The 14,629-nt window shown below is 40.8% G+C and overlaps 1 protein-coding gene across 5 annotated transcripts in view; it reads left to right on the forward strand.

The window, feature by feature from the left end:
* The window catches only part of TGFBR3 (transforming growth factor beta receptor 3), a 207,248-nt gene that overhangs the window by 17,510 nt on the left and 175,109 nt on the right, over positions 1–14,629 (forward strand). For 3 of the 5 annotated variants that reach the window (XM_029228505.1, XM_029228503.1, XM_029228501.1), the window contains exon 2: positions 14,364–14,543. In XM_029228505.1, coding sequence (XP_029084338.1) covers positions 14,483–14,543 — 61 coding nt within the window. In that variant the 5' untranslated portion in view covers positions 14,364–14,482. Of the gene's footprint in view, positions 1–2,541; positions 2,623–14,363; positions 14,544–14,629 lie in introns of those variants that run through there. The other 2 variants (XM_029228502.1, XM_029228504.1) reach the window with 2 other exon arrangements.

A 14,629-nucleotide genomic window follows, 5' to 3' on the forward strand; every position in this document is an offset into this window, starting at 1 on the left:
CTGATGGTTTACCAATTTTGTTTATCTTCGTAAAGAACCAGCTTTTAGTTTTATTGAGTTTTGCTATTGTTTCCTTCACTTCTTTTCCATTTATTTTTCATCTGATCTTTATGATTTCTTTCCTTCTGCTAACTCTGGGGTTTTTTTGTTCTTCTTTCTCTAATTGCTTTAGGTGTAAAGTTAGGTTGTTTATTTGAGATGTTCTTCTTTCTTGAGGTAGGATTGTATTGCTGTAAACTTCCCTCTTTAGAACTGCTTTTGCTGCATCCCATAGGTTTTGGGTCGTCATGTTTTCATTGTCATTTGTCTCTAGGTATTTTTTGATTTCCTCTTTGATTTCTTCATTGATCTCTTCGTTATTTAGTAGCGTACTGTTTAGCCTCCATGTGTTTGTATTTTTTACAGTTTGTTTTCCTGTAATTGATATCTAGTATCACAGCATTGTGATCAGAAAAGATACTTGATATGATTTCAATTTTCTTAAATTTACGAAGGCTTGATTTGTGACCCAAGGTATGATCTGTCCTGGAGAATGTACCATGAGCACTTGAGAAGAAAGTGTATTCTGTTGTTTTCAGATGGAATGTCCTTTAAATATCAAGTCCGTCTTGTTTAATGTATCATTTAAATCTTGTGTTTCCTTATTTATTTTCATTTTGGATGATCTGTCAGTTGGTGAAAGTGGGGTTTTAAAGTCCCCTACTATGATTGTGTTACTGTCGATTTCCCCTTTTATGGCTGTTAGTATTTGCCTTATGTATTGAGGTGCTCCTATGTTGGGTGCATAAATATTTACAATTGTTATATCTTCTTCTTGGATCGATCCCTTGATCATTATGTAGTGTCCTTCTTTGTCTCTTCTAATAGTCTTTATTTTAAAGTCTATTTTGTCTGATATGAGAATTGCTACTCCAGCTTTCTTTTGGTTTCCATTTGCATGGAATATCTTTTTGCATCCCCTCACTTTCAGTCTGTATGTGTCTCTAGGTCTGAAGTGGGTCTCTTGTAGACAGCATATATATGGGTCTTAGTTTTTGTATCCATTCAGCCAGTCTGTGTCTTTTGGTGGGAGCATTTAATCCATTTACATTTAAGGTAATTATATGTATGTATGTTCCCATTCCCGTTTTCTTAATTGTTTTGGGTTTGTTATTATAGGTCTTTTCCTTCTATTGTGTTTCTGTCCTAGAGAAGATCCTTTAGCATTTGTTGTAAAGCTGGTTTGGTGGTGCTGAACTCTCTCAGCTTTTGCTTGTCTGTAAAGGTTTTAATTTCTCCATCAAATCTGAATGAGATACTTGCTGGGTAGAGTAATCTTGGTTGTAGGTTTTTCTCCTTCATCACTTTACATATGTCCTGCCAGTCCCTTCTGGATTGCAGAGTTTCTGCTGAAAGATCAGCTGTTAACGTTATGGTTATGGGGATTCCCTTGTGTGTTATTTGTTGTTTTTCCCTTGCTGCTTTTAATATGTTTTCTTTGTATTTAATTTTTGACAGTTTGATTAATATGTGTCTTGGCGTGTTTCTCCTTGGGTTTATCCTGTATGGAACTCTCTGTGCTTCCTGGACTTGATTAACTATTTCCTTTCCCATATTAGGGAAGTTTTCAACTATAATCTCTTCAAATATTTTCTCAGTCCCTTTCTTTTTCTCTTCTTCTTCTGGAACCCCTATAATTCGAATGTTGGTGCGTTTAATGTTGTCCCAGAGGCCTCTGAGACTGTCCTCAGTTCTTTTCATTCTTTTTTCTTTATTCTGCTCTGCAGTAGTTATTTCCACTATTTTATCTTCCAGGTCACTTATCCGTTCTTCTGCCTCAGTTATTCTGCTATTGATCCCTGCTAGAGTGTTTTTAATTTCATTTATTGTGTTTTTCATAGTTGCTTGTTTCATCTTTAGTTCTTCTAGATCCTTGTTAAATGTTTCTTGCATTTTCTCTATTCTATTTCCAAGATTTTGGATCATCTTTACTATCATTATTCTGAATTCTTTTTCAGGTAGACTGCCTATTTCCTCTTCATTTGTTAGGTCTGGTGGGTTTTTATCTTGCTCCTTCATCTGCTGTGTGTTTTTCTGTCTTCTTGTTTTGCTTATCTTACTGTGTTTGGGATCTCCTTTTTGCAGCCTGCAGGTTCGTAGTTCCCGTTGTTTTTGGTGTCTGTCCCCAGTGGCCAAAGTTGGTTCAGTGGGTTGTGAAGGCTTCCTGGTGGAGGGGACTAGTGCCTGTGTTCTGATGGATGAGGCTGGATCTTGTCTTTCTGGTGGGTAGGTCCACATCTGGTGGTGTGTTTTGGGGTGTCTGTGGACTTATTATGATTTTAGGCAGCCTCTCTCCTATCGGGTGGGGTTGTGTTCCTGTCTTGCTCATTGTTTGGCATAGGGTGAGTGAAGCTGGGTGTTGGTGTTGAGATGGAGATCTCTGGGAGATTTTCGCTGTTTGATATAATGTGGAGCTGGGAGGTCTCTTGTGGACCAGTGTCCTGAAGTTGGCTCTCCCACCTCAGAGGCACAGCACTGACTCCTGGCTGCAGCACCAAGAGCCTTTCATCCACACGGCTCAGAATAAAAGGGAGAAAAAGTAGAAAGAAAGAAAGAAAGAGGATAAAAGAAAATAAAATAAAGGTAAAATAAAATAAAGTTATTAAAATAAAAAAATAATGATTAAGAAAAAAAATTTTTTTTAGAAGTAAAAAAAACGGACGGATAGAACCCTAGGACAAATGGTGAAAGCAAAGCTATACAGACAAAATCTCACACAGAAGCATACACACTCACAAAAAGAGGAAAAGGGGAAAAAATAATAAATCTTGCTCTCAAAGTCCACCTCCTCAATTTGGGATGATTCGTTGTCTATTCAGGTATTCCACAGATGCAGTGTACATCAAGTTGATTGTAGAGATTTAATCCGCTGCTCCTGAGCCTGCTGGGAGAGATTCCCTTTCTCTTCTTTGTTCGCACAGCTCCTGGGACTCAGCTTTGGATTGGCCCCACCTCTGCGTGTAGGTCACTGGAGGGCGTCTGTTCTTAGCTCAGGCAGGACGGGGTTAAAGGAGCCCCTGCTTCGGGGGCTCCAGCTCACTCAGGCCGGGGGGAGGGAGGGGTACGGAGTCCGGGGCAAGCCTGCGGCGGCAGAGGCCGGTGTGACCTTGTACCAGCCTGAGGCGCGCCGTGCGTTCTTCCGGGGAAGTTGTCCTTGGATCCCGGGACCCTGGCAGTGGCGGGCTGCACAGACTCCCTGGAAGGGAGGTGTGGAGAGTGAACTGTGCTCGCACACAGGCTTCTTGGTGGCAGCAGCAGCAGCCTTAGCGTCTCATGCCCGTCTCTGGGGTCCACGCTTTTAGCCGCGGCTTGCGCCCGTCTCTGGAGCTCCTTTAAGCAGCGCGCTTAATCCCCTCTCCTCGTGCACCAGGAAACAAAGAGGGAAGAAAATGTCTCTTGCCTCTTCAGCAGCACCAGGCTTTTGCCCGGACTCCCTCCTGGCTAGCTGTGGTGCACTAACCCCTTCAGGCTGTGTTCACGCTGCCAGTCCTCTCCCTGTGCTCTCACCGAAGCTCGAGCCTCAGCTCCCAGCCCCGCCCGCCCCGGCGGGTGAGCAGACAAGCCTCTCGCTCGGTCTGGTGAGTGCCGGTCGGCACGGATCCTCTGTTTGGGAATCTCCCCGCTTTGCCCTCCGCACCCCTGTTGCTGTGCTCTCCTCCGCGGCCCCGAAGCTCCCCCACTCCGCCACCCGCAGTCTCCGCCCGCGAAAGGGCTTCCTAGTGTGTGGAAACCTTTCCTCCTTCACAGCTCCCTCCCACTGGTACAGGTACCGTCCCTATTCTTTTGTCTCTGTTTATTTTTTCTTTTGCCCAACCCAGGTACGTGGGGAGTTTCTTGCCTTTTGGGAGGTCTGAGGTCTTCTGCCAGCGTTCAGTAGGTGTTCTGTAGGAGTTGTTCCACGTGTAGATGTATTTCTGATGTATCTGTGGGGAGGAAGGTGATCTCCGCGTCTTACTCTTCTGCCATCTTCCCCTAGATCTTCCCAAAAATGGCAGTTTTGATGAAATGGGCAGATCTGACAAAATTCAGGTTTTGTGGTTGCTTGCATTGCTTGTAAGATAATTCATTAAAAATTTTTTTCTTTCTCTATGTTGTGTTAAAAATAGCTAATGTAGTATTAGTATTTTATGTACACATACATTGTCAAGTTGAATGTTTTTCTGGGATAATACTTTCTAGTGTTGTTGTCATTCCTGCTAGCCATTACATGATCATGCATTTCAAATTTCCACAAGTGTGTTTGAAGTTTCATTTTATAGGAAAGATTCAGGATTAGTTGTTAGTCCTTATAACGGCAATCATAAGTAAGGTAGAGAATAAAAGATTTTCTTGTTGAATCTCTTCATATTAGAGATGAAGCAATTAAAGCCCCAAATGAAGTGACTTGTCTGAGCTTGTAACACATGTTGATGCCAGAATTCTTGCCTCTCTTGTCCCTTTCAGGCTGCTTACTGTGTAGGTTCTTTCTTATATACAACTCTTACTTGTTGGCTTATCATTTATTATTGAGAAATGTTCTGATAATTCACCATCTTTTCATACTGTTTCTCATTGTAATGTACAGGGTAGTATTTTATACTTGTGATCCATATGGTACATTCATTGGATGCCTACTATATGCCAGGTGAGCCAGGGAGACTGTCATCCTGCTTTCTGGAGTGAACAGATGAGTGCAAAAACCATACCCGGAAGGAAATAATTACATGGAGATATACCAACAGGGCTGAATTGCACTACGTTCTACTTCGAGAGAATCAGAGGAGGCCTCCTTAAAGAAGTAATGCTTATACAAAGACCTGAGGCCTTGAAGATGTTTGAAATTGACCATATTAGGGGGACCATGGAGGGTCATTGAGTTGCAAAACGTGAACATCGCTTCTGGAAGCAAGGGGTTGGCCCTTTGGTAAAACTGAATTAAGGTGAGCATGGCTGGAGAAGATGCAGAAGATGAGGTGGGATTAAGTTGGCAACACCCAGCAACCATGCAAAGTGTTTTGGTCTTTATCCTGACCGCAGTGGGCAACCATCTAAAGGTTTTAATTCTTAATGTTTCACAATGCCTGGGCTGCTGAGCCCTTTCCTTACCAAATAATATCAATTAAGTGATTGAAATGTATCTGTTGAGGGATTAGCCCCACCCAAGAGAAAGAATTTTATATTGGAAGTCAGTGAGAGGAATAAAAAAATGTGCTTAATTGTTTGTTTTTTTTTTAATTTTATTTATTTATTTATATTTGGCTGCGTTGGGCTTTCTCTAGTTGCGGCGAGCGGGGGCTACTCTTCCTTGTGGTGCGTGGACTTCTCATTGCAGTGGCTTCTCTTGTTGCAGAGCACAGGCTCTAGGTGCACAGGCTTCAGTAGTTGCAGCACACGCGGGCTAGGTAGTTGTGGCTTGCGGGCTCTAGAGCGCAGGCTCAGTAGTTTAGTTGTGGCACACGGGCTTAGTTGCTCCGTGGCATGTGGGATCTTCCCGGACCAGGGCTTGAACCCATGTCTCCTGCATTGGCAGGCAGATTTTTAACCACTGCACCACCAGGGAAGTCCCAAAATGTGCTTAATTGTGATTAGCAAAATAGTCTGTTGCTGGAGTGTTTATTCTAAATTCATATATTTGCAGAATCCCTGCAAATATAAATAAAGATGTGAATCAAATATTTTAGTAAATTAGTACATATTGTACAAAATAGTCTATTGGAGGTCTAGAAGGTGTAGCTTCCCCAAAGGCTTTTTTTTTGTTTTATTTTATTTTTATTTTTAAATTTTTTTCCCCAAAGCTTTTTTTAATGGCTTGGTGCTTGCTAGGACCTGAGAATATTCAGCTGTGCTGACTTTGCTGGAATAATTGCAGCCTTGTGATTTAATAAGCCCTTCTGGTGATAGCTGATTCCTTTCTCTAGGCAGCTGGGTTAGTTTGGTGGCAGTGCCAGGCTGAGCTCCGCAGCCCCCAGGCTAAACCCCTGAAGCTAATTTGGGAATCATAATGTAGAATTGAGGAGGGCCATGCAGCCAGATCCCTGTAACTTAACACCAGAGCTGTTGAGGCAGCAGCTTTACTACCCTTTGGGAACAGCATTGCAATATTAGGACTATCTTTAGGACTAATATCTTATATTAGGTTTGGAATCATTATTTTTTGGTGATGAAGGGAATTTTTGAAATTCTAGATGACAAAGTCTAATCCTAAAATTAATACAAACTTTGATGTAAACTGTTATTTTTTTTTCGCGGTACGCGGGCCTCTCACTGCTGTGGCCTCTCCCGTTGCGGAGCACAGGCTCCAGACGCGCAGGCTCAGCGGCTGTGGCTCATGGGCCCAGCCGCTCCTCGGCATGTGGGATCTTCCCGGACCGGGGCACGAACCCGTGTCCCCTGCATCGGCAGGCAGACTCTCAACCACTGCGTCACCAGGGAAGCCCCTAAACTGTTATTTATATTATCTTGTTACTGGTAGTTTGCTTGGTTTTTTTCCAAAGACTAGATGTATTTTAATCATAATAACTGCAATGACTGTTATTTTTAATAAAAAAATATACTGTGTGGGCCAGGTGTTGTTTTAGGTATCATGCCCATATTCTGTCTCATATATTACCATCAAAATATCATTACTATTTTACAGATGAGGGGGTGATGGAGGCTAAATGACTTGTCCAGTGTAAGACATCTGGGTAAGCCAGGTTTGGAACCCCAAAAATAGTTCCCTATTAATTCTAGCTTAAAATTATAAGCAACAGAAATCTTTGGATGCAGAAATATTAAATGTGAAAGGTAGTTCCTGGAATACTGCACGGGTGGGTAAAAAAATCTGTCCTACTTCCCTGGTGGCGCAGTGGTTAAGAATCCACCTGCCAATGCAGGGGACACGGGTTCGAGCCCTGGTACGGGAAGATCCCACATGCCGCAGAGCAACTAAGCCCGTGGGCCACAACTACTGATCCGGCGCTCTAGAGCCCACGAGCTGCAACTACTGAGCCCGTGTGCTACAGCTACTGAAGCCCACACGCCTAGAGCCCATGCTCTGCAACAAGAGAAGCTACCGCAGTGAGAAGTCCGTGCACTGCAAAGAAGAGTAGCCCCCGCTCGCTGCAACTAGAGAAAGCCTGGGCGCAGCAGTGAAGACCTAACTCACCCCAAAATAAATAAATAAATAAAAAAAATCTGTCCTAGTTTGTGAACTTGAACAAAACCTGGTCTTCACAACCTTGTGAGATGTGTACATGCCCACCCTCCCCTTTTTGCTGTATTTTCCTTGGGCAGTGAGGTCTGCTGTGCTTGGGATAGACAGTGGGCTTTTAAGGACTGACTGAAGGTCAGCCCCAAGAAAACTAAGGATGCTGGGGCCAGAGATGTGTTGGTTATACTCTGTGTAACCAACAGGAGGGAGGGTGGGCCAGGCCCTAGAGGGGCAGGGGAGAGCAGAGCCCAGCTTCTCTGCACATCTTGTACCCTCTGTGCTTCCTGCCTTCCTTTACTGGGTCTTCATGTGGAATTCCTATCCACAAGTATAGGTAGTTCAAGAGTAATCCTTTTTTTTTCCCCTTCCACTGGCAGCCATGGAATATTGGGACTTTCTTAGGCTTCAGGATAATTCTCTTTGGTAGAGACAGCCGGCTAATGATAAGTAATGATAGCTTTTATGCTGTTATGTGTACAATTTCATTTGATTCTTGTAACGGCCCTGTGATGTAGGTAAGGTTAGTTTATTTTCTTACAAATGAAGAAACTGAGGCTCCATTCTGATCCAAACCACCTTTCTTATCTGACGTGCTGTCAGAGTCTTAACTGAACATCCAAGCACTCTGGGCTCTCTTCAGTCTCTTCTCCACATGGTACCCAGGGAAATTGTTATTTATTTTTAATTAAAATTTTTTTCAGTTTTATTGAGATATAATTCACACATAACATTGCATAAAATACAACATGTATTTGTATGTATGTATGTATTGAAAAATGATCACCACAGTAAGTTTAGTTAACATCGATTACCTCACATAGTTAATTTTTTTTTTACTCATGTTAACATTTTTTTTTTTTTTGGCTGCATCATGCGGCATGTGGGGTCTTAGTTCCCCAACCAGAGATTGAACCTGTGCCCACTGCAGTGGAAGTATGGAGTCCTAACCACTGGACCACCAGGGAATTCCCTACTTGTGTTAACTTTTAAGATTTATTCTCTTAGCGACTTTAAAATATACAATACAGTATTGTTAACTATAGTCATCATGTTGTACGTTACGCCCCCAGAACTTATTTATCTTATAACTGGAAGTCTGTACCTTTTGACCACCTTCACCTATTTCTCCCACCCCTCACCCCCACCTCTGGCAACACCAATCTGTTCTCTGTTTCTAAGAGTTCAGTTTTTTAGATTCTACATATGTGTCCTATAGTATTTGCCTTTCTCTGACTGACTTATTTCTCTTAGCATAATGCCCACAAGGTCCATCTATGTTGTCGCAAATGGCAGGATTTCCTTCTTTTTTATGGCTGAGTAATATTCCATTGTGTACATACCACATTTACTTTATCCATTCATTCATCAGTGGACATTTAGGTTGTTTCCATGTCTTGGCTATGGTAAACAATGCTGCAGTGAACATGGGTTTGCAGATATCTCTTTAGCACAGTGATTTAACTTCCTTTAGATATATACCCAGATGTGGAATTGCTGGATGATATGGTAGTTCTATTTTTAATTTTTTGAGGAACCTCCATACTGTTTTCCATAGTCCCTATACCAGGGAAACTTTAAAAACGTAATCAGATCATTCCACTTTCCTGCTTAAACTCTTTCTTGAACCTGTTCCTCTCTTTTCCCTTTGGCTTTGCAGCCATGCTCCCTTCAGCATCAGTGACCTGTAATGTTTCCTCTACTGTAATGTCATCCTTCACTAGAGCTTTTAAATCTCTACTTATCCTTCAGGTTGTGGATACCTTTTCTTTAGGGCCCTTATCATAGTGTATAATTACATATTTGTGTTTATCCCACCACACTTTAAGCCCATGAGGGTAAAAGAATATGTCTCTCTTCATGGCCATTATATTCCCATTGCCTGGCATGAGTAAGCAATAAATAAAGATTTACTGAAGGGAGAAATGAAGCTCAGGAAATTAAATATCTTGCCTAATGTACTAAATGGTGTTACTGTTACTAGAATGTAAGCACCATGAGGGCAGGATTTTTGGCTCTTTTTTTTTTTACTGCTATATCCTTGGTATCTTCAACAGTGCCTGGCTCCTAGTATTAAATATTTATTGAATATTGATTGTACTTAGATGCAATTCCAAAGATTTCTTATCCAAATCCAGGATTTTTCTCCTCTTTGTGCCAAATCTGTCTGAAAATGGGGATTTGGAAGTAGCTAGTTTCGCTGTGTAGTAGAGAAATCTGAGAGTTGCGACTCAGTAAGGTGGCTTTGCTCTCTCTGTGTACAAGTCTTAAAGGGCATCCAAATGTCATCAGACAAACAACAGTATCTGTTCTACATGTTGCACACCCCTATTTACAGGCTGCCAAGCTAGATATTGATGTCCTCCACCCTGCCTCTTTTCTAAATCCCCTGAATAACATGTTGAATATCCATCAGAACAATTCTTCTACCAGCTTTTATTTAACCATTTGCAGACTTAACAGTATACCTTTCTCAAAAAAATTCACTTAAATGATCAGACTAGAAACAACTTAATGATCTGCTAGAAAACCTTTTCATATTGAAGGTACCAGAAAATCAGGTGTTATTTACTACTTGAGTTTAGGGAATGGCCATTTTTTATTACACTCATTATATCTCTGTCTTTAAGATCTTCACATTTGTTGAATATTTTCCTTGTTGGGGGCTAAACAGTCTTAGTGTTAAGATATGATTGTGCAAAGATTTGTGCTTCATCTTCACAGAACTTGAGTCATACAACATCACCAAGGATTGTTTATTTATTATAGCCGCCACCCACAGTCCTGAAGTCAAGTCACAGTTTGTGATCAGTAATGATTTGTGCAGAGTACATATGTCAACATGGAAGTACCAATGTCTGGTGGCAGCCATGGCAGGCTTCCCCCTCTCTCCGAAAAAAAATTCTGTTTCCAGAGATTGAGTATGGAGGGAGAGAAAATGGTTCCTAGTTTGTGGCAACAGACCTGGAACTGCAAGGTAGGGTGCTGGTCATGGAAAGACCTGGTTTCTAGTCTTGACTCTGCCCTGTTATTTGGGGCAAGTGCTGGGCTTGGAGTTTGGGCTCCTCTTCATCCATGAATCCTGTTGACTTCTTCTAACTTTAAAAGCTGTTCATGTTATCTTTAGCATGCTAATTCTTTTAATTGAGAAATTGATTGGCTGGAAGCTAATTTAAGTTCTGATTTTGAATAATCTCATGTTCATAGCCACTGCGTTAGCCATCTAAGGGGAAGTTAGCAATTTTTCTTGTTGGCTTTTAGCCTATTGCCAGACATCATTTCACCACATTTTTCCACTAAGATAGAGCAAGATTTTCTCTTTAAAAGACATCCTGGTCAACTCAGGGAATACTGTTCCCAACCAATTCCTTTTGAACATTAGTTTAACCCGTGATGGTTTTTGGGACTTGTTTGGGTAGCGGTTTTCAGCTTATCCTGGTCTTTCCCTGTGAATTCTGTTGGATCACTAGAGAATGTGGGGCAGCACACAGTTTAATGGCCTTAGAAATAGATACAGGGGAAATTAGAAGAATTAGTATCACATTCCTTTTTTTAAAAAATCCGTTACAAGTCCCTCTCAGAATTGTATTCTGTTCATTTGCGGATACTGTAAGTTCTGGTACCCTTTGAATGGAATACATTGCTTTGAAATGTGGGTGAAATGACTACTACACAGTAGCCCCCAAATTGTTCATTCAAGATTTCAGAGTACCCTATTTATATTCTAAAGGAAGAGTTTAGCTCTTAAAGTCCAAAGAGATACAGTGAGGTCAGAAAACCAGAGTGGCGAGTCCCTGGTCTTTGCAGACTGAGTGTGATATAACATCAGAGAAGGAGAAGAGTTTGTATTTCCCTAGTTTTATTCAAGATCTGCGACTTTTCCAAAGCCTTTGATCATCCTGCATTCTTCTAATTGGGGAACTGATCCCTAAGTCGTGTGTTAAGGTGCTGATGTATGCAAGTCTTGGCCAAAACTGGAGTTCCACTGAATGGAACGACATGCTTCCTTTTTTGATTCTCCTCCGCCTTAGGATCCTGTCACCACATTGGGAAGATTAGACAAAAATTCTGTGCAGTTTATTTTCTTTTTGAACAAGTTACATTATGGAGGGACTTTTAAGCTGAAAGAAGAAAAGCTCCCTCTTTGTTTGAAGCAGCAGTATGTAAGTTTCAACTTGTCTTGGACTTCCTTGGAGATGTTTTAAGATCCGGTGTAAACTTGCTGTGGTTTGCCTTTGGGCATCAAACTATTTAGCTTGGCTCTATTGTATCTGTAATTGCTGCATTTTAATAATTACCCAATATTCTTGTCAGCAATTTGCAGTCTATATTTTTAATAGAACCGTTTGCCTTTCTTTTCCACAGGTTCATTCAGACCTGGTTTAAGCCCCAGATTAACGTGCACAGCTCCACAGAGCCTCTGCAGCTGCGGGCAGGGGGTGACACAAGCTCATTAAATATTCCCACAAGCCTCGTGCTGGTTATATAGATTGTGTGCACCATAAAAATCCTCTGGGAAGTCATCTTCTTCTGAAATCTCCTTACAGGGTTTTGCTTTATAAAAGTTGCCCTTAGCATTTGTTGAAATAGCGTATTCTTTTAGAGTTTTTCTTACTGATCCATTCAGGAACTCTAATTTAAAAAACATTTTAATTTAATTAATTTATTTATTTTTGGCTGTGTTGGGTCTTCGTTGCTGTGTGCGGGCTTTCTCTAGTTGCGGTGAGCGGGGGCTACTCTTCGTTGCGGTGCGCGGGCTTCTCATTGTGGTGGCTTCTCTTGGTGCAGAGCATGGGCTCTAGGTGCGCAGGCTCAGTAGTTGTGGCGCACAGGCTTCGTTGCTCCGCGCATGTGGGATCTTCCCGGACCGGGGCTCGAAACCATGTCCCCTGCATTGGCAGGCGGATTCTTAACCACTGCGCCACCAGGGAAGCCCAGGAAATCTAATTCTTTGAAGGGAAAAAAAAATAGGGACAAATTCTCTTTGCTGTCATTGACTTTTAGGTTAACAGAGGAGACTTCCATTACATCTGAGGTGATGTGGAATTATGGTGACAGAAATGTTGGACTTAAAGGGAAGATTGAAGTCAATTTTATGGTGTCCAAAATTGTGTCTATAATTTAGTCAGTTTTTGAGATAAGACCATTGTGCCACCAATGGATTGTGCCTCAATTTGACTGGCAATTCTTTTCCCGTAGTGATTCCACTCTTTAGCTTATCTCCTTTTTGTGTCCATTGTAGTGTTTATTTAGCAGCAAACAAAAGACTAAACTGGTTTTCCAGCAGCTAAGAATTATGTCAATAATCACACCCTACTTTTTCCACTTTCTTGGTATAAATATACCTCAAAGGGAATGGACAAGCATGATAATAATAGCTAACATTTATTCATTGCCTATTATGTGCTAGGCACTGTTGTAAGCAATGTATATATATTAACTCCTTTAATCCTCACAGCAGTCCATAGGATAGTTTCATGCATGAAGAGTATTCTGGTCAACATCACCCATTTGGTAGGTGGCAGAGTGGATCCACACTTAGGCAGACCTTTAACTGCCATCATAATCTGTATTTACTCACACTAGGCTTTTAAAGTCACTGTCATACCAAGATTGAACTGCAGTGCCTCCTGCATATGTAATAGTTTAGTTTTAAAGCATATCTAAAAATTATTTTTGAAATTAGGACTTTATTGTTATTTCTGGGTAGGTAATACTTGTAAAACCCAAATGGGAGTTCAGTGAAAAGGTTCCTGCCCCCTCCCACCACTGTCCCCCAATCACCCTGTTTCTCTCCTTCTCAGGGGCCATTAGTGTTACTACTGCAGGGAACCATTTTAAATATCTTTCTCTTAACAATCGATGCAGTGAACTAAGACCATTTGATTAGAAACTCATTTTTCCATTGTTTTTATATTTTTCTACTGTATCTACAAGTGCCCAAACTGGCTTTGTCTTTAAAGGTAGCAAACTGGTTCTGGGGATGCAATTTTCTGGATGAGAGTAACAAGGCTGCAATCTCTAGCTCTTTGAAGTGGGCCCTAGAAACTCTGTGATCTTGCCTTGCCCAGGGCTTAGATCAGGCAGGGTCTTTATACTTTTTTCCAGTTGTTGGATAATTTTTTTCCCTGTTAACAGGAATCATGTCCTCACACAATGCCTGGAACATAGTAGGTGCTCTGTAAACATTTGTTGAATTGCAACTTCTATGGGCTGTGTCAGGCTCAACGAGATAAGGCTGGAAATACTTTGGAGTGTCTAAATGAGGTGATCTTTAAGGCCATAGGAGGATATTCCAGTTCAGCAAACCTTCACAAAACTCACCATTCAAGGCTCTGGATAGGAAAAGTTTAGAAAAGACCTTCTGGATCCTCTACTCATGCAACCAGATAGTCTCAGATGGGGTTGAGAGACAGGGAGAGACATTTTTGCTTATTAAAATGTTGGTAAACAGTTGAAATAAGAATCTTGTCTTTTAATGGTTCTTTATTTTTTTCAGGTTGACTCTAAATGTGTTTCAATTTGATCCCTGTGATAACTCTGTCACTATAACATTAGATTGAGTTCTTTTTTTTAAAAAAAATTTATTGAAATATAGCTGATTTACAATGTTGTATTAATTTCTGCTGTACAGCAAAGTGATTCAGTTATACACATATATATTCTTTTTCACATTCTTTTCCATCATGGTTTATCACAGGATATTGAATATAGCTCCTTGTGCTATACAGTAGGACCTTGTTGTTTATCCATCCTATATATGATAGTTTGCATCTTAGATTGAGTTCTAATCAGAGTTGTTTGTGTTTTTTTTGCTGGCACTAGGGAGTTCATGTATCAAGTGTCACTGATTATTTTATAACTGATGATGTTATATTATAGGTGTACCTTGATTTTCTTCTATATTCTTGAAAATTTTATATAAAACCAAAGATTTAAAATGTCAAAACAGCATGTATTTGCAGAAGTATTTGCTATAAAATTCTTTATTAGGTAATTACCTCCCCTGCACCCCCAACATTTGCTTGAGTGCTGTCTAGGCACACAAGATAAATTTATCTTATACTTTTTAGAAATTCTTCATTTCACTTTGATGTGTATTTATCAAAAGAAATACCTGCATTAAGTTTTCTTCTTAAAATGTTTATTTTTATAGGCAATTTGAAAATTGGCAAGAAAGATTTTAAGGCCACTTCCAATTTGCAAAGATTATTTATAATCTGAAGAACTGCAGGCTGAGGTGACTGAACGGGACACACTTTTGGAGAAATAAAAATGGCTTCTCGTTGTGTGATTGCCATGTTTGCCCTGATGAGTTCCTGTTTAGCAACTGCAGGTAAGTTGCATAATATAAATTGCATGTTCATTATATTCTTTTGGATATATTTTTCTTCAGTCTCTTCAGTCTAGAAACATTTAGGA

Source organism: Monodon monoceros, unplaced genomic scaffold (assembly GCF_005190385.1).
Source record: "Monodon monoceros isolate NGI ecotype Baffin Bay Population unplaced genomic scaffold, NGI_Narwhal_1 Super_Scaffold_18, whole genome shotgun sequence".
NCBI classification, from domain to species: domain Eukaryota; kingdom Metazoa; phylum Chordata; class Mammalia; order Artiodactyla; family Monodontidae; genus Monodon; species Monodon monoceros.